This window comes from Penicillium canescens (assembly GCF_028828765.1).
Source record: "Penicillium canescens strain IBT 15451 chromosome Unknown utg000001l_segment0_segment0, whole genome shotgun sequence".
Taxonomy (NCBI): Eukaryota; Fungi; Ascomycota; class Eurotiomycetes; order Eurotiales; family Aspergillaceae; genus Penicillium; species Penicillium canescens.
Window position 1 is genome coordinate 1,143,983 of NW_026703963.1, and position 17,020 is coordinate 1,161,002.

General features: G+C 50.5%; 6 protein-coding genes across 6 annotated transcripts; 2 read left to right on the top strand and 4 right to left on the bottom strand.

Annotated features, from left to right (window-relative positions):
- Positions 1-1,204: 1,204 nt before the first annotated feature.
- N7446_000431 (uncharacterized protein) lies at positions 1,205-2,512 on the top strand (the record flags this gene model as incomplete). The annotated part of the gene is made up of 1 exon (XM_058509198.1): positions 1,205-2,512. The coding sequence occupies one exon, from the start codon at positions 1,205-1,207 to the stop codon at positions 2,510-2,512; it is 1,308 nt and encodes a 435-aa protein (XP_058378177.1).
- A 60-nt stretch (positions 2,513-2,572) lies between these two features.
- Positions 2,573-4,173, bottom strand: N7446_000432 (uncharacterized protein; the record flags this gene model as incomplete). The annotated part of the gene is made up of 5 exons (XM_058509199.1): positions 2,573-3,291; positions 3,342-3,557; positions 3,611-3,743; positions 3,822-3,977; positions 4,060-4,173. The coding sequence occupies 5 exons, from the start codon at positions 4,171-4,173 to the stop codon at positions 2,573-2,575; spliced, it is 1,338 nt and encodes a 445-aa protein (XP_058378178.1).
- A 986-nt stretch (positions 4,174-5,159) lies between these two features.
- On the bottom strand, positions 5,160-6,880 carry N7446_000433 (uncharacterized protein; the record flags this gene model as incomplete). Its single annotated transcript, XM_058509200.1, has 2 exons — positions 5,160-5,193; positions 5,250-6,880. 2 exons carry the CDS (start codon positions 6,878-6,880, stop codon positions 5,160-5,162), a joined length of 1,665 nt encoding a protein of 554 aa, XP_058378179.1.
- Positions 6,881-7,291: 411 nt separating this feature from the next.
- N7446_000434 (putative cytosolic regulator Pianissimo) lies at positions 7,292-11,328 on the bottom strand (the record flags this gene model as incomplete). Its single annotated transcript, XM_058509201.1, has 3 exons — positions 7,292-7,493; positions 7,546-7,706; positions 7,756-11,328. 3 exons carry the CDS (start codon positions 11,326-11,328, stop codon positions 7,292-7,294), a joined length of 3,936 nt encoding a protein of 1,311 aa, XP_058378180.1.
- Positions 11,329-11,879: 551 nt separating this feature from the next.
- N7446_000435 (prephenate dehydrogenase (NADP(+))) lies at positions 11,880-13,878 on the bottom strand (the record flags this gene model as incomplete). Its single annotated transcript, XM_058509202.1, has 7 exons — positions 11,880-12,035; positions 12,113-12,244; positions 12,301-12,900; positions 12,967-13,115; positions 13,186-13,297; positions 13,347-13,407; positions 13,784-13,878. 7 exons carry the CDS (start codon positions 13,876-13,878, stop codon positions 11,880-11,882), a joined length of 1,305 nt encoding a protein of 434 aa, XP_058378181.1.
- A 324-nt stretch (positions 13,879-14,202) lies between these two features.
- N7446_000436 (40S ribosomal uS11 domain-containing protein) lies at positions 14,203-16,908 on the top strand (the record flags this gene model as incomplete). Its single annotated transcript, XM_058509203.1, has 7 exons — positions 14,203-14,315; positions 14,364-14,436; positions 14,553-14,584; positions 14,614-14,860; positions 15,383-15,654; positions 15,705-16,398; positions 16,476-16,908. Exons 1-7 carry the CDS (start codon positions 14,246-14,248, stop codon positions 16,906-16,908), a joined length of 1,821 nt encoding a protein of 606 aa, XP_058378182.1. The 5' UTR covers positions 14,203-14,245.
- Between the last annotated feature and the right edge of the window lie 112 nt (positions 16,909-17,020).

The window sequence follows — 17,020 nt, forward strand, 5'->3', positions numbered from 1 at the left end:
TTGAATCTGCGCCAACAGAACTTTTCCAGTACGTTACTTTGGGTGTAGGGCATGGAGATGCCACATGTATGAATCTTACAATTGAACACGTATATTACGGAGCTATGTGATCTCTGTAAGATAACTCTACCGGGCCTACTACTTGTGCTTCGAGGATCGAAGAGTGTAGGTGGGTGCTCCAGTAAGATAGATTTCAGGTTCATCTAGAACGCTTTTCTCGATCCAGGACATGGGGATATTTACTCAAAGCATTATTGGAACGTTTCCCACCGCTAAATAGAACAGTTCAATCTCTATCCCGATTTTATCAATGTAGTCGAGCCCATCACAGCTGAGATGGTGATTAGCATGAACCGTTGCGGATCGGTGTTTGCTTCCGATTTGTTACCATCTCGGCCGTCTCGTATAGATATCGACCAGTTCAAAACAAAAGTTAGCCTCGCAATTCTCATAAGAGACTGCGAATGTCAAGGAAGCTAATATCACTATAGAAGGACGAGAGCCAACGTTAAGGGCGACAAAAGCCGTAGGGTTCTTTCGGATTCAACGAAGGCGGTCAACACAATTTCGTTTACAAGATATGAAGCCGACGGAGGAGTGAGAGGTTCAAGGGTGAATCTCCCAACTCATGTCGTCATTTACGATTTCCTCGTTAAAAGGGCAGTGCGGACGTAGGAAATGCTGATACTTGGCCCACTGGAGGAACAGATTGTCAGACTATTGTAAGTCGCAGAATACTTGCTCGTCTTCCGAGGCTATCCCAGCTATATGATATAACGGTGGATGTGATTAAGCGGGCTTTACAGGCGGTCGAATATGCAGCGACATGAGAAGACTTCTGTCTGGCTGTTTACGTGCTTTGTGTCTACGCAAAACAAACTGGCAGTAGTTATCGGAATATAGTATAGGTTAGTCTGTAAGAAGGGAGCTTAACCCGGCGTCCAAGGAACCATTTTGGGCTGCCAATCACTGTTAATCAGCGTAATGTAGTTATACCCGCCAAGCAATACTAACCCAAGGCTCGTCATAAAAGAGCAAGCGATACTGATACAGCACTCCTGCCAAGGTTCGAAGTTCGAAGGTTAGGAAGTGAGATCTCCGAGTTCCAAGGTTGGAAAGAGTGAATGCTGACTAAACCACGCCCCGCCCAGTCTGGATGTATAACCACACAATTTCTCACTTTTACAAACTCCCAAAACACACAATGAAACTCTTCGCCTTTGGGTCCAATGGATCAGGCCAACTAGGAATCGGTCATACAGAAGACGTCTCAATACCTACTCCATGTCTTTTCGAGACAGACATTACAAATGCAACAGATACGACACATCAAGAAAAGACAGACCTTACCAATATCCTCGATGATGATATCGTTCACATCGCAGCAGGGGGAAACCACACCCTCCTCCTGACGAAACGTGGAGCTATTTATGTGGCTGGTTGTAATATAGATGGACGGTGTGGTCCTCGATATGAAAATCAAGATGAGGATGGAAATATATCCCATTTCCGCCGTTTCATCCTCAAAGATTCAATCACCGGATCTGAAGTCTCGACTTTCAAACATGTTTCTGCGACTTGGGAGGGGACAATTGCCGTGGCATCTATCCCACAGCCACAGTATCAATCATCAGAAAACGAAACACAAGACAAAATCTATATTACCGGTTCCTCCCCAAAAGGAACCTTAACACATAATACCACAGACCCAACCCAACCAGGGACAAGCATACCCAATTTTCCACCAAAGGATACGAAGATTACGTCCCTATCGAGTAGTATGGCGCATACAATAGCGATTCTCTCGGACGGGGATGTCTACGGCTGGGGCGGATCACGGAAAGGTCAACTCGGTGCTAGGAACCGTGAATCAAAGATTGTCTGTCGGCCGACGAAGGTTGATGTGCCGTTTCCTGTGAAGGGAGGTGCCTGTGGGCGGGAGTTCTCGGTTGTTTGGGGGTCTGGCGGGAAGCTCGGTGTCTTTGCTGATTCGGGGATGAAATGGGGGGTTACGGGGATTCCGGAGGTTTTATCGGGCTTTTCGGATTCAGACGAGAATGTGTGTGGAGGAGTGAGAGGATGTATTCCCTTTGCTTCGGCTGGTATTGGGGCTAGTTGGCATGGTGTTTATGTACATGTTGCTCCTGCATCTGGTTCGATTACGGCGAATGAGACCGACACTCAACAACACGCCGATTCTACTCCCAATCCTCACCCCGGCTCCATTATAGCCTGGGGCCGCAATGACCGCGGCCAACTCCCACCCCCAACCCTCCCACCAACCGTCCACCTCGCCGTCGGAAGCGAGCATGTCCTCGCACTCCTGGAAAACGGACAGGTGGCAGCATTCGGATGGGGCGAACATGGAAATTGCGGACCGGATACAGATCCACAAGGTAATGTGTCGGGGACATATAATATCGTTCCATTACCTGAAACTGTGAGCGCTGCTGGTGAACGGATTATTGGTGTTGGAGCTGGGTGTGCGACTAGTTTTATGCTTGTATCATGACCATGACCATGACCGCCAAAAATATGGAAATATTCAGCACCGAGTGGTTATGCCACCCCCTCAATCGAAAAAGCCCAAGTGACGAACTTGAGATAGACGCTGTGTAGGCGGCAACCCCATCTCATCCTCAGGCTCTTCATCCCGTTTTGAGAACGCAGGCTCGGTATCGCGAAGCGAAGCCCCGAATGCATCCTGCGTCCCGGACGCGTCCCAGCCAAGAATATCCTGTGGTTCTTCTCCTTCGTTCATCTCATCCCACTGTCGATCGTCATCAGCAGGGACGAAAAGACTATCGAATTCCATCGAAAGGCCAGATGCCAGCGGTCTCTCCGACCCAGCCCGTTGAGAAAGATTCTCTTGCGTAGATGAACCGGTAAGTGGACGGATGGATCTACTCCGCGGTGGAGGCGGTGGCATCTGCGTATTCGGCGCCGAGGGTCGAGCTCGAACGTGACTCGTACTCGAGACTGGGATTGGAGCGGGTGTTTGTCGGGGGATTGTGGCGCGCGATGAGGTCGGGACGTCTTCGGTATCTGCTTGGCCGCGGGTCATGATTGTGAACTCGGCGTTGACGCCTTCGAATTTGTATTCTAGTTGGAGGGGTTTGCAGGGTCTTGTGTAGCGTGCTGTTACGGTTGCATTTGTTGTCTCGGCGTGGGCGACTATTGCTTTGAAGTCTTTTAGGTTGATTGCCACGTGCATGTTTTCCTCGACTATGTAGTCTTGGAAGTCGCGCTTGTCGGCTGCGACGGAGGTGTGCACCGGGTGTTTTAGGACTTCTGCTTGGGGTTAGCTGTGCGGTTGGGATTTGAGATGGATGTGTGCATACCTTTGCCTTCCATAATCTTCGTCGTGAAACTTGTGAATACTGCCCTGCCGGAATCGGAGTACATGTCTAGCTGCTCAGCTGATAGACTGAAGTGATCGATGAGCTGCTTTAGGAATTTTGGATCGGCTGTCCACATGCTTGTAGCCTTTGACTTGTCGAAGACGGCATGTTGGATCGCCGCTGGCTCGTAGGTGAGCTTGTATGATTTGATCACACCTTAGGACTTGTTAGAAAGATTTAGAAAAGATGAGAGTGACAGTGTATCTCACCAAGTCCACAGATCATCTTCACTGTCAATCTACATTCTGTCTGCTGTGGATCTTCATGAAGTTCCATGTCACAGCGTTCCACAGCGGTATCTTTGTTTCTATCAATTCTTCCACGGAAGATAGAGAGAAGTGCCTAAGTTGTATTAGCATCGAGCTAGCAAAGAGAGAACATTTCAATGACCATGCTCAAAGCATATGCAACGGGTCTCACCTTGATATAAATCTGGCAAAAAAACCGGTCTAATGAAACACTTCCACCGCGACTATCACCACGCGCACTGAACGAGTACTTCTCAAAGAAAACATCCTTCTCAAATTCGAAGGATGCAAACCCCGTCTTGGTGGAATTGAGAGCACTTAGGCGGAGCTGGAGAGCAGTGTTAGCCAAGAAACGCCATTCAACGATTTCTGAACATCGAATCAGATAGCCACGGGATGAATCAACGTACAATATTTAGTTCTGCTTCGATGGCGACGGTTTCGCTGAATTTGGCTAGACATATCAAGACGTCGTGAAGCCGGACCAAGGCAGCCGGGCCCAGTGATAATGAGAACCAGGTCATGGCTGTGTTGGGGCCGTCCGGCCTCTTTGGATGCTGTATGGGGCTAACAGGGTTAATACCGCCTGGAATTATGGACGGCTTGAGCAGATTAGACTCATGACGCGCTGTTGGCTGCTCGTGGTTCGATTGAAGGAGAAGACGCGGGCAAATACACGAGATTACATAAGCACTTCATAGAGCGGCGAGGTATACTTTTATTGCATCACTTTGAGTATGGATTATTGCAAGTTGCAGAATAGTTCCTTGTAGCCCTTTCTAGCAGAACCAGGCGCGAATGAGCAATCGAGGGCTCTGACTTCTTATGGACATAGAGATTGATATTGCGGTAATTGATTAGCGATATGTACATGGCAGCCATGAATAGATTGCCATAGGTATGATGATAAAGATAACAGACAAAAGATCGTATCAGTTCGTTGAAAAATGGGATATAAGTGCTTGTCATATGGCAGTATTAACGAAAGTGCCGATTTTGATGACTTTTAGGGATCAAATCATCCCAGATTTGGAGGCTATTCAGCGGCAGCAGTCCCCGGGGTAGGTGGTCCTACATTTTGTTCCCCGGCGTTGGTATCAACCCCAGTGCCTCTAGTTGCACCTCGATTTTGATTTCGCTGGGGCAAGGGCTGTGGAAACTGCATTTCCAGAACACGCCGTCTGCGCCTTCCCGTTCTCACAACCTGCAAGAAATTCACACCAACCTGGGCAAAGAATATGGCCATGAACGCACCAATGACAAATGCTTGTGGAACGTATGTTTCGTCTTTCTGCTCTTGCTGACCAATCTCGCGGGGATAGTCGTGATGATTAGGCATGTGTGAGCCACTTTCAAAGGTGGACAGTCCCGAATCACCAAAAGAGACAGAAATCGATAAGGAGAATGGCGTGAACGACGTAAAGACATTCGGTGAGACAGAAGTGAGTAATGCTGACAATGGCCTCAATACTAGAGGGATTATGCAGAATATGAGGAGGGGAACGGATAGTCACAAGACAGAGTATAGCGATGAACGAGTCGACCTGTGTAGAAGTATCAGAATCAAGAAGCGAAAATCGAGGGCAGCTGCTGAACCCACCAGTCCCGAGCTTCGAGTTGCCTCGCCCATTTTGCCGAGACCTTCAATCTCTCACGAACGCTGGTTGCAGAGAGGATTTGATACTTCTCTTCCTCGGAGATAGGCAAGATACTGGCAAACCACCAAGGAAAGCGGGATGCATCTGTGGGAATGGGTCCATATGCTAACATGACACGCGGATGCAGCCAAGGTGCACCTGATCTGCGTTGGTTTGTGAGAAATTCTCTTGCTAATAGGAGGAGCTGCTGAGTTGACATAGAATCCAATGAAGGCTCAGGAGCACTGCCTTCTGACGAGAGCTCTGTACTTGCTGCCGAAGTTTCCATGGACTCGAGCCGCTCTTCTTCCGCCAACGAGATATCATCCACGCGCTCTGTTCTGGCAACATGATATCCATCGAGCATTGAAGATTCTAGAATTTTGAACCGCGAAATGCCTGTAGCCACCACGAGGCTGCGGCCATCTGGAAGCAACTCATAGCGTTCGATCATTAACAGTGTCCCGTACTGCATGAAAGGGACATTCTCCAGCTGCCCTGGCTGCGTCCGGCCACGGCGGTTTACCATGACCATACCGAACTTTCCATTTCCATTTTCGACAACCCGTCGAATCATAAGTCTGTACCGACCCTCGAAGACATGAAGGAAAGTAGGCATCGTAGGGAACGACAGCGTACACACGAACAGTGGTAGATTCTTCTCGTAATCCGTGCCCATCTCATCCTGGGCGACAGTTTCCCGCCGAGTTGCGATCTGTTCATGGAAGAACTGATCGATCAGGTGGGTTATGGTCCTGTTCATAGGCTCTTCTTTCAAGGAAGTTGGCATGCCAAGCTTTCGGCGACATATCGGACACAGATCTGTATGGTCCAGTACTCGCACGACACATTTCTGGCAGAAGGTGTGACCGCAGGGAGTAGTAATCGGGTCCAGAATGAGCGCATAGCAGACCTGGCAGTCAAGCTCGGCACGTAGGCTGTCCCGCAATGCTTGATATTGAACGAGATCTCGCGATTCTGCACTTCCGTCCGAACCCTGGGGATCTTCATAGACCACCTCGGAGGCATCAGAAAGAAACCGACCTTCCAGTGCCAATGCATAAATGCCCTCTAGCCACCCACGCCGCTTCAGCTTTGCGCTTTCAACCCGACCCTTCTCACTGGACCTCCATAGGACCCTTCGACCGTCATTATTTGACCCGATTTGAGAGATGTTGTCCTCTGGCCCGGCCAGTACATCCCCAAAAACACCCACCAACTTCCCAAGCAGAACATCAACACCACAATCCCCAACACAATGCTCCCCAACACACCTGTCAGTCCCTTCCCAGTAACATGTAAACCCCTGCTCCCTCCCCTCAGCCACGGGGTATGTAATACCAGTCCGCTGTCGGACCGGGGGTAAACATTCCCGACACACGGTATTGCCGCATGGAAGTCGGAGCGGGGTGCGCAAGGGGCGGGCGCAGTGATGACATTGAATCAGGCGAACGACGAGGTGAGGTTCATCTGTTGTGCCGCTGGGCGCATGATCATGCTCTTCGGAGCTGGAGATGTCCGAGCTCTCCATTGCGGTCGGCATGGGGTTCTGGTGCGGCGGTGTTGGGGACCCGGACTCTGCTGCATCTTCCATTGCAGAGGGGAAATGGCGATATCGTATTCGAAATGGCTGAGCTGGTGCTAGTGCATCGGCTCTTTGAGAGGTGTCGTGGAGCTTGGGTGGTTATCGGGGCGGGTCACCTTTAGATAATCTGATCTGATCTGGCCGAGGTTGGACGCCACATATGTCAACGACAACTTCGGCTATAAGTTGGATCTCTACTAAAAGAGCACATGTATTTATTGTGAACCGTATCTCATTCAATTGCTTCTGCGCCATGCCATATAGGCATAACAAAATACTCAAAGTTTCTAGCAGTTTGAAATTCATAGATTGGACATGCATAAATCATCGCTCAGAGTGCAAAAAGCCAAACACCCGATCAGCCATCGTGCAGGGTATATTAGCAAGACAAAAAGCCGCAGTAAAGAGCGTTCATGAGGTTCATTCAGAGTTGGAATTAGCCGAAGAGTCTGAATCCGAGTCCGTATCTTCGTCGAGGACGATTCGACGCAGAACACGCTTGTCGAATAAGTCCAGGGCAAATCGTCGAGCTGGTAATCTGAAATGGTGACTTTCTAGGATGCAAAGAGTTTTTCGGAAGAGATGGGCTTGGTGGAATCGCTCGGGTTGTTTGGATTTCAAGCTGGGATGGTGAGTAGACGTAAGAAGACCGGCTAAGTAAATTGCAAACGTACCCATGAAGATCTGACGCGGCTCGTTTGGAGAGCACGGTATTGCCCATGTCGACGATCAACTTGAGGATCTTCTGATTGACAGGGTCAGGGTCCGTGGTAGCCTCCTTGAGCTTCTCTCGGGGAGTGCGTTTCGATTCTGAATTGTAACCCGGGAAAGAAATCTAAACAAATAAGTACGACGAGCTGAATGAGATAGAATATAATACGCACCAAAAATAGCTTCCGGAAATCGGTAGGAAGACAAAGACCTAGCGAGTCTCCCTTTTGATCCACGCCAGAATCCCAGCCTAGTCCCTGTAGGACTTTAAGTCCATGTCGGCTGCGGGAGATCAAGCCTAGAACGAAGAAGGCAGTACCTCGCATGGTGAGGACTCCTGCACTTGTTGCTATCTCCACGATTCGTTCGACAATCTCGGCATCTAGGAATGGCGCCCCGAGTTCCATTGAACCGACATTGCCGACAGCCCAGAGACATCCCTTAGCCTTGAGGAGCATTTCGTTCTCTTCCTCATCCAGTCTGAAATCGCGAATTGTCCAGGCAAATTCGTTGAAATGGCCCGACTGTTCTAGCAGCTTGCAACCCTCGGCGGTGCGTGCAAGTTCTCGATAGAAATGCGGTGGTACCAATCCAATATCCTGGAGGTCCACCAGATCTTCGGGAGCAAGGCTACCCCGTCGAGGTTGTTCAACATAAGCCCGGGAGAGTGCAGCCTCAACGAGACCAACATAGGTATCGTTGCGGCCGAGGAACCAGTCGTCCATTTCTTGTGTTATATAATCGAGGCCGTCCAGATAGTGGTAGCCCACTGAAGTCGACAGGAACCGGAGTAATAGCGGCGCGCCAATTTCACCAAGGTGATCGAGAGATGGCCGGCACTTGACCACGAATTCGAGGTAATCCCGTTGGTTACACGCCTCTTCCAGGATCTTGACAGCGACCTGGCAGACTGTGACTTCGGGGTCGTAGAGCTGGGTCACAAGAAGTTTGACCACCCATTCCGCATTTCCGATCGCCACATGAGGTGATAATGAGACATCGCCGACCGCATACTTGCGGAGAAGTCTGGTTGCGAAGATCCGAATTTCCTTGGAGCCAATCGTCAGGGCTTTGGAAAGCATGACCCGGAGGTGACTCTCTCGGCTGTAGTCCATATTCCCTAGCAATGTCTGGATGAGATCATTGCGATCTCGCAGCTCAATGATATGATAGAACATGTTGAGCATGTGCCAGCGCTCCATCATGAGCAACCCGTTCACATCACCACTTAGGGTTCCCAACATCGCGAAGTAACCTCCACTCAATGTAGATGCCATTTGCTTTTGGGAAAAAAGTGGCGAAGTAGAGGTCAGCCCACTCATGCGATCCAGCTGAGCTAGACACTCTGCAACCTGACGGAGGAATTTGTTCTCCGCCAGATATTTGGTACCCTCGGGGGTCATGACCAGAGTGCGCATGAGGACGCAGCCAGTTCGGACATAACGCTGGTTCGGCTTTGTGTTTGGAATCATGGCAAATCGGTACTTGAAAGGTCGATAGAATCCAATGAGTCGTTTCATGAACTTGGATCCTTTGATTGCCTCGTCCATTCGCTTCGAATTTGTGAGAGGGCCCTCAACCAGACGGTGGATCAGATCCCATTTCCACTTCGTATAATTCACGGTGTTGAGAACGTGGGTCTCTAGAATGGCATTGCGGAACTGGGTCTCGTCCATGGCAGGGCTTAGTTTGTCCTTCCCTTGTTCGCCGGGAAGTAGAGAAGTTGATAAATCAGACTCCATGTTGTATCGGCCCTGTCCACTGGGATATCCGCCGGAACGAGCCAGTGTTCGGTTGATACTTTCGATTTGGAAAATTGTTGTGGTTGAAAGGTCGTGGTTGTCAACGTCAAAGTTGACGGCTGGCGGAATCAGATGAGGAAGCACTTGTAGCTTAGCGCTGACAGATTGTGGGAGGGAATGATGCGCAAGCTTGAGCACCTCTGTTAATAGTAGGGTTGCCTTGCGTCTGAGAGAAAGATCCGATTCATCCTCAATGACATCGGAGAGGGTCTTTGCAAGCCCTGCCTCAACCAAGCCAGCCAAGATAAGGGTAGAGAAGTGGGCTGTAAGGTCAAACCTGTTGCTATTGGTGTCATTGAAGGTACGGGAAACCCTTGACTCGGTATCAGAGCGCAAGTTAGAGACTCTGCCATAAGTTGTGAGTCTCCTACCGGCAAGGAAAGATGATGACCAGGATGGAGGCTTGATCCGCAGAGCGTCAAATAATAGTTCCATGATCAGGTCTCGGGCTGTGGGATCATCATAGTGAAGAGAGTCGAGGAGAGAACGCAACGGTTGCGAGTCATGCCTTGCAAGAATGACCAGTCCCGGCCAAGTCTTCAGCATCGCCGAAATTGCCCGGGCTGCAGTCTTTAACCGTCCACTACGCAGTGAATCTGATAATGAATCAGTGAAAGGTGTGAGCACGGCTTCCAATTCAGATCCTTGCAGGAACTTTCTGCTGCGCGGCGTGTCCACCACATGCAGGAAACTTGAGATCAGACTCTCTGAAGCGCCAAAGGTCCCTTCTGCCAGCGCATCGTGTAGGGCAGCGAACCCACCAGCCGAAGCGACCAGTTCGGGATCTTTGACCAATATCTCGGCCAGGGTCATGATCGAGATGCTCCGGAGACGATCTTCATGGTGCTCGGCAACAGCAACGATAGTCCGCACAATGGCGCGTGAAATCTCTCGTACGCCGTCTTTGACATCCAGGAAGCCTCTCACGAACTTCAAAGCTTGTTCCCTTTCAATGCTTGCTTTGCTTTCCTTGACGAGGGACAGTATCACAAGCTCATCGGTATGCAACGATCGGATTGTCTGCAAAGACTTACGGTCCGCAATAGCGTACCGTGTCAATCGATAGCCAGCAGCTACTACCTCTTTGCTGTCACTCAGAAGCATCACCTGAACTCGGAGGCCAAAGACAGGCCAGGCGAGGTCATACTTTAAGGTAGGGTGTCGTCTGAATAGCTCAACTAGGCTATTGGCACGTTCAACATAGAAATCAGGGGACATTCCTTCGATCTCCAGCGCCTGTAGCGTCTCCGAAAGCACGTATGTCGGCGATTCCATATCCGCCTCTCCATATTCTTGATAGTCTCCATCCACTGACCCACCAGTGTCTTTGTTGCGAGACGGTGAACGCATGGGACTGCCCCGGAAGAGACCAGAAAGGCGGCTGCTGCGTTGGGGGGACGAGGCCGGCGCCTGCGCACGTAAAAGTTCCTCTTCCAGTTCATGCTGCAATTCGACCAGTTTGCGGTTGGAAGAGCTCAGCTCCGACTCCACCTTGATTCGTTGGTCCTTGGTTTGTTTCAGAGGTTTGGATAGTAATGCCTCTAGCATGTTCTCAGTTCCGGTCTTAATCTTGGTCTCCTTCGCGATTTTGCCCCGCAGGAAAGCCTGGCGCTCTTCTGTAGTGTGTAGGTCCTCCTCGCCAATTGATCTGCTGGCACGTCTGTTATATTGGCCATCCGGCCGGGGTGTGACACTGCGGGAGTGCATGCTCTTGAGCTCCGCACTGAAGCTGCCTGGCCCGCCAAACGAGGGTGCCAACGACCCTCGTCCGCCCATATTGCTGCTACCTCCAGACTCAGACCTCCCAATCCTCCCAGTACGTGGGGTGCCATCATTCCAGCTACCGTTTGCTGAGTTGTCATCTTGGCTGAGTGAAGAGCGTCCATCCACCAAAGCGCGATGCTGGGTCGACGCGGAGAATGCTGAGTTGTGCCCGGAAGCCATGAAGCTCCATTTAGCCGCGCGGGCTTCGCTTTCACCTATCGCAAGTGTGTCCGGTGGTGTATATCTGCATTGAAGTTGCTTCTTTCAAAGGGAGCGGAGCAAGGGTTCCAGTATGGGGAAGCGTAAGGGAGGGGCGCAGTCACGGGTCGCACTGATGATCAGAAGAAGGCCACGATCATGCCAGCTGATCAAGCAGCAATGACAGGTGGGAAAGCGAACTTGAATCAACACAGCAGTAATCGTCAACTGCTCTTACTAACGATACTCGGTTCAGTCTGATCTCTCGAGAGAAACGATGATGACTAAGGTATCTTATCCCCGGGTGGGCACGTGAAGACAACGGCTAAGCAATCCACGGCATATTGTTTATTGCCTGGTGTCTACTGAATTAAGATCATACTTGGATATACGGAGTCAAAGACAAAGGTTTGTTGCAGCATAAAATCACATATCTCAAACCAATTCCCCAGCCCTGAACTTGAAAGAACCTCGGCCTTACCTTACACCGAAACAATGCAATCGCAAGAATATCATACATCCTCATCATTTCATTACTTGTTGGAGGTGGTTTTTTCCAGGATGGTCTTCATCATCTGGTTGCCAAGAGTGGCAGCCTCAGGGAAACGCGGCGCGAAGTACTCTGCAATGCGCTCAAACCGGTGACGGTAAGACTCGAAGTCGCCGAAGGAAACACAGTCGGACCATGCCTGAAATTTAAACAAAGGTTAGTATCAAGTCTTCTACTTTGACCCCGGCAGAGGCGCAGAGATGGTGCAGAACAAACCCGTGCAGCGAACGTGAACTCCAGATCATCAGAACGGAAAGTGGTGTCGTCGATGGCAGTGTCCAGGGCCTCGTTGAGAAGGTCGTCATTCCGGAACAAGTATTCTGTCACACCCAACCAAAGACGGAAAAGCTGCAAAACATTAGTCCAATTATAATTGGGAATGACATCTCCATGAACGACCATACCGGCGTGGAACAGATCATATGGTCATACGGGACGATGCCCAGCTTCGACCAACAGTCAACAATAGCAAGCAAGCTGAGATGGCTGTTCGGTGGTGACTTCTCGCGCGGCCGGTTAGATAGAGAGAATTGGTCTAAGACCTCATCTTTCAACAGCAAATCCTGTCCTTCAGTGCCGGCTTTGAACACCGAAGCACCTGCAGCCTTCACTCGACGCTTGAGCTCTTCCCGGTGTCCTCCAATCATGAGTTTGTACAATTCGGTGACCGACTCTGCGTACTGTCGGATCTGCTGCTTAGCCGCCGGGTTGAGAATGGCTAGTCCAGCATAGACGTGCCACTTGTTGGAGTAGATGCGCAATGTGATGTTGATCTTGACGTTCTCGATGCCGCCGACCCAGCGTCCATGCTCCCACGGAAATTGGTTGTTTGCCTGCCATGCGGTTCCCATACTCAAGAAGGCGGCGTGGGTGACGGCCTGCGTATCGGCGGTGATACGGTCATGCATCTCACCGGTGAGATAGACATGCTTCGATCCGAACGAGGAGAGGATGTGTTCAACGAATTTGAGGCTTTCGTCCGAGGCGCGGTGTTGGATCAGAACCTATATCACGGTGTTACTAACGGACATTTGGGCTGGTCGAGAATAGAACATGCGACGCAACCATACCAGAGGTTGACCCTGCGTGTTGACTTTGGGGCCGTGCAGCGAGTGGCAGGATACGATCTCTACATCAGCAGGGAGGTGTTTGTCGAATGCAGCAAGCTCCGGAGCCTTGCAGGACGTTTGACCTCCAACGATGGCACCGAGTTTGGTTGCTTGATTCCGAGTCAGAATGTACTTGGGCTTGGGCTGGGAAGAGACCAGTTGCTCTGGTTCGACACATACATGGTCCGTACTGTGCCACGACCTTGTCGATGACTCCAGCCTCTACACTGTACACAATGAAATCGCTAATTCTTGAAACGAGATGGCCATTTGGGAATATGGTGACTCCTTGCTATATACGATGAGCTTCTGAGCGTTATAACCCCGGCCGAGGGACGTACTTGAGAAGCGAACTCTTGTTTTAAAGATTCATAATTCTCAGGTCTGTCACACGCGTTTATCCTTGACATCAAATACCCATGTTAGTAAATTCATTTCTAGAGGTTAGTGATCAGTAGCCCGATGCGAATCTAGAAGACTTTTCACTTGTTAGTAAAGTTTCAAAACCATAGCATGAGTGAAAGCAATAAGAGTGAAGTTGAGTAGGATCAGACATAAAAAGTAAGGTAGCGTGGTTGTTACATCATCGACAGCAGGGCGGTTTACTATCAACCAGAATGGTGAAATAGTGACAACCAAGCCATGCTCGAGCCAAATGCACTCTAGTCATCATTCGAAAGGGGGTGGTGTGAAAAGACAAGGGTGAAAAAAGACAAAGCTTACCTGAAGCATCTTTGGCCCCGTATTGTTGACGTAACAGGGGGATATGTCCAATTACCTCCATCCAGCAGCACTCAGGCGATTGGCATACATCTTGCCCATATCACCCATGCCGATGATGCCGATGGTGGCATCTTCCTTGGTGCGACCCATTCCGGGCTGCAGTCTCTGCGCAGTCTCACAGCTGGTACTTGTTACGCAAGCGTGATCAATTTGAATCACAAGCTCGGAGCTTTATCACTCGAGTTTGAGAATATCAATTGCAATGCTGAAGACATTTGGAATGGGAGAAAGAAAATTTTAAATAGGCAACCAAGCTAGTGACTCACCGCCCGCCGGGCCGACTTCAGCCCGTAACGGTTGCGACCTGGGATATCAGGCATTAACTCGCTTGGTCATGACCAATCACAGACCGAGACTCACGCTAGGGCACACATCCACTTTTTCCCTCTAAGTGGGATCGAATTTTGATCTTCTCTTCTCTGTTCCGTATTCCATCCACTAACCACCAACCGTCGCAATGGCTCCCAGCAAGAAGGCTCCCGCTGCCGCCAAGGAGAACGTCTCCCTCGGCCCCCTCGCCGGTGATGGTATGTTCAACAGTTTGAGAGAGTCGGACAGGTACTAACGATGAACAGGCAAGCTCGTTTTCGGCGTTGCCCGTATCTTCGCCTCCTTCAACGATACCTTCGTTCACGTTACCGATCTCTCGTGAGTAACCCTCGAATCAAAATCATTCGCAATCGACCCAGCCAAGCAAGTTGGAATCGAGCGCGACAGAGCGTCATGCAACAAAGAACAACGGACTGACAATTCTTGGCTTACAGCGGTCGCGAAACCATCTGCCGTGTCACCGGTGGTATGAAGGTCAAGGCTGACCGTGACGAGTCCTCCCCTACGCCGCCATGCTGGCTGCTCAGGACGTCGCTGTCCGCTGCAAGGAGCTCGGCATCAACGCCCTCCACATCAAGATCCGTGCCACTGGTGGTAACGGCACCAAGACCCCCGGCCCCGGTGCCCAGTCCGCTCTCCGTGCCCTTGCTCGTTCCGGTATGCGCATTGGCCGTATCGAGGACGTCACCCCCACTCCTTCCGACTCTACTCGTCGCAAGGGTGGTCGCCGTGGTCGCCGTCTGTAAGCTTGTGCGCTTGCAGCTTGGGTCTTTCTTTTCCCCTTGCAAGTTCATTGCTTGGCTGGATTGGAGGCTATTTGCGGGCTTCTCTCGCATCTGTGGATGGAATAAACGCGAAGAACGGCATTGATCGCCTGGTCTTCAATTTTTTTCATACGCTGAAAATTTTACCCTTGGGTTTGGGTGTTGTATTAGGTAGTCTTTGGCATCTGAATCAATATCTTGACCTATATATTATGCTTTCCAGTAAGCTCTATATGAGCCTTGTTGTAGTGTAGTCTTGAATTATAATATGAAGTTTTCTCCGAGGCCCTGTGGGGAGCTCTGGCGGGGTCGATAAGTCTTTGGAGATGAGCTTCACGTCAGTCCTAGTCACCTACCTTCCACCCGCTGTCTAGATTCCACTCGCATCTATTCCAACTTTATGAAACCCAATTGTATTTCAGAAACCAATTGCTAGCTTAAGCCGGCGTCTCCGGACCTAAGATCAAACCCCGCAATCTCGAGCCGCTCAAATTCTGAAGCGCAACACCAAGCGCCAACCAGCGCGTCATAATCAGCTCCCAGCAGACTGAACCTGCCAACCTCGAGCTCAATCCACCAAGACACCAAAATGACAACTCACAAACCGACACCGACAATCCTCCTCCCAGACCTCCCCCCAAAACCCTGGTCGGCATCGACCTGATAACCTTCACCTCAACCGCAAACTTCCACGGCATCCGCGACCTCCCCCAGGCTGGCACTTCCTCTACACAGGCGCAACAGAAACCCTCTCCCTCCGCAGCGGCGCATGGTTCTATATCGGCGACATAAACACTGCAGGCAAAGGACGCAATGATACAGGACTTGTACCGCAAAGCCAAACACAGCGGCAGAACCATCTCGCGCCGGAAATATACATTTGGAAATGGAGTGCCAAATCCGAATCTTTGCTTTCGCTGAATGGAGAGAGCGATTCTGTTCGGCAGGAAGCTATGCGCTACAAGGCTAATCTGGGTGCTGTTTGGCAGAGTGGGGGTCTGTTTCGGTATCGGAGTCGGATTTCGAGGTCTATGCTTGTTAAGTCGAAATATGAGGCCGAGAAGAGTGAAGACCGAGATGACGGTCAAGATAATGATCAGGAACCGGTTTTGGCTCAGTCCGCGGCTCAGGTTGAGGATGATGAGGAGACTGAGGAGAATGGACGGAGGGATTGGTTTGGGTTGACGGATCGAATCTCACCGGTCCTGTTATCGCGCGTTTTTGGGGATCCTGAGGTGGATGTTGATGGTCATCCGCGATGGGTGTTGACGTCTGCCTCTACAGCTAACCGTGATGCGGACCATATTCCTGGCGTTGACTCGCCTGCAGAAGGCACGGAAGGTCCCGAGGCAGGCGGAGAACAGGAACGGGAGTTCGGGTTTCTTCCAATTGATCTGAAGCGGACGTGGAGAGAAGGTGCTGTTGGGCGTGAAAGGACAGAAGCTGCGCAGGACCGGTCTTGGGCTCTGGGAGAGCTGATTGATCGGTATTCTGGGGATGCTTCTGGGGGAACCAGGTACTTGGAGAGCTGCAGCTTACGTTCCTTATGGTGCTTACTATGATGAACTACTCGTGTCTTCAGCAGTGGAAGAGGCTTCTTGAGCTCATTCTCACCTCTCGGCGGGCAATTCTCGATAGGGACGAGTTTATGAGTGAGGTTCTACGGTTACTGGCTTTACAGCTGCAGCGGTGTGATGATGTTGATGGTGGACTTTTCGAGATTGATGGATATGATGGTGGAGCGTTCTTGCGCAAGCTTCTCACGAAGCTTCGACAATCTGTTGATGAGCTTGTTGGCAATAGACAAGATTCCATGGTCAAAATTGAGCTTGACAAGCTTGAGGAATGGCTGAGGATTGAATATGATTGGGAGCTGCATCGCGAAGCCATTCTCCGCCGGGGTATGCTTCAACTGGAGGACGGCGAGGAGGTGGAGATGGACATGGAGGAGAATGATGAGGATGAGGAGACTGGAGAATATGCTCCTATGATTGTTGATCTAGGAGATGGAGATATGCATGTATAATTACGAAGCTAGGACGATGACTGGCTTTCCTAGGTGTTTAATGATATACAATAATATACGATTCCCCTATGATGCTTTATCCTCAGCTTCTCAGTGTATCTGCTGCGTTCTT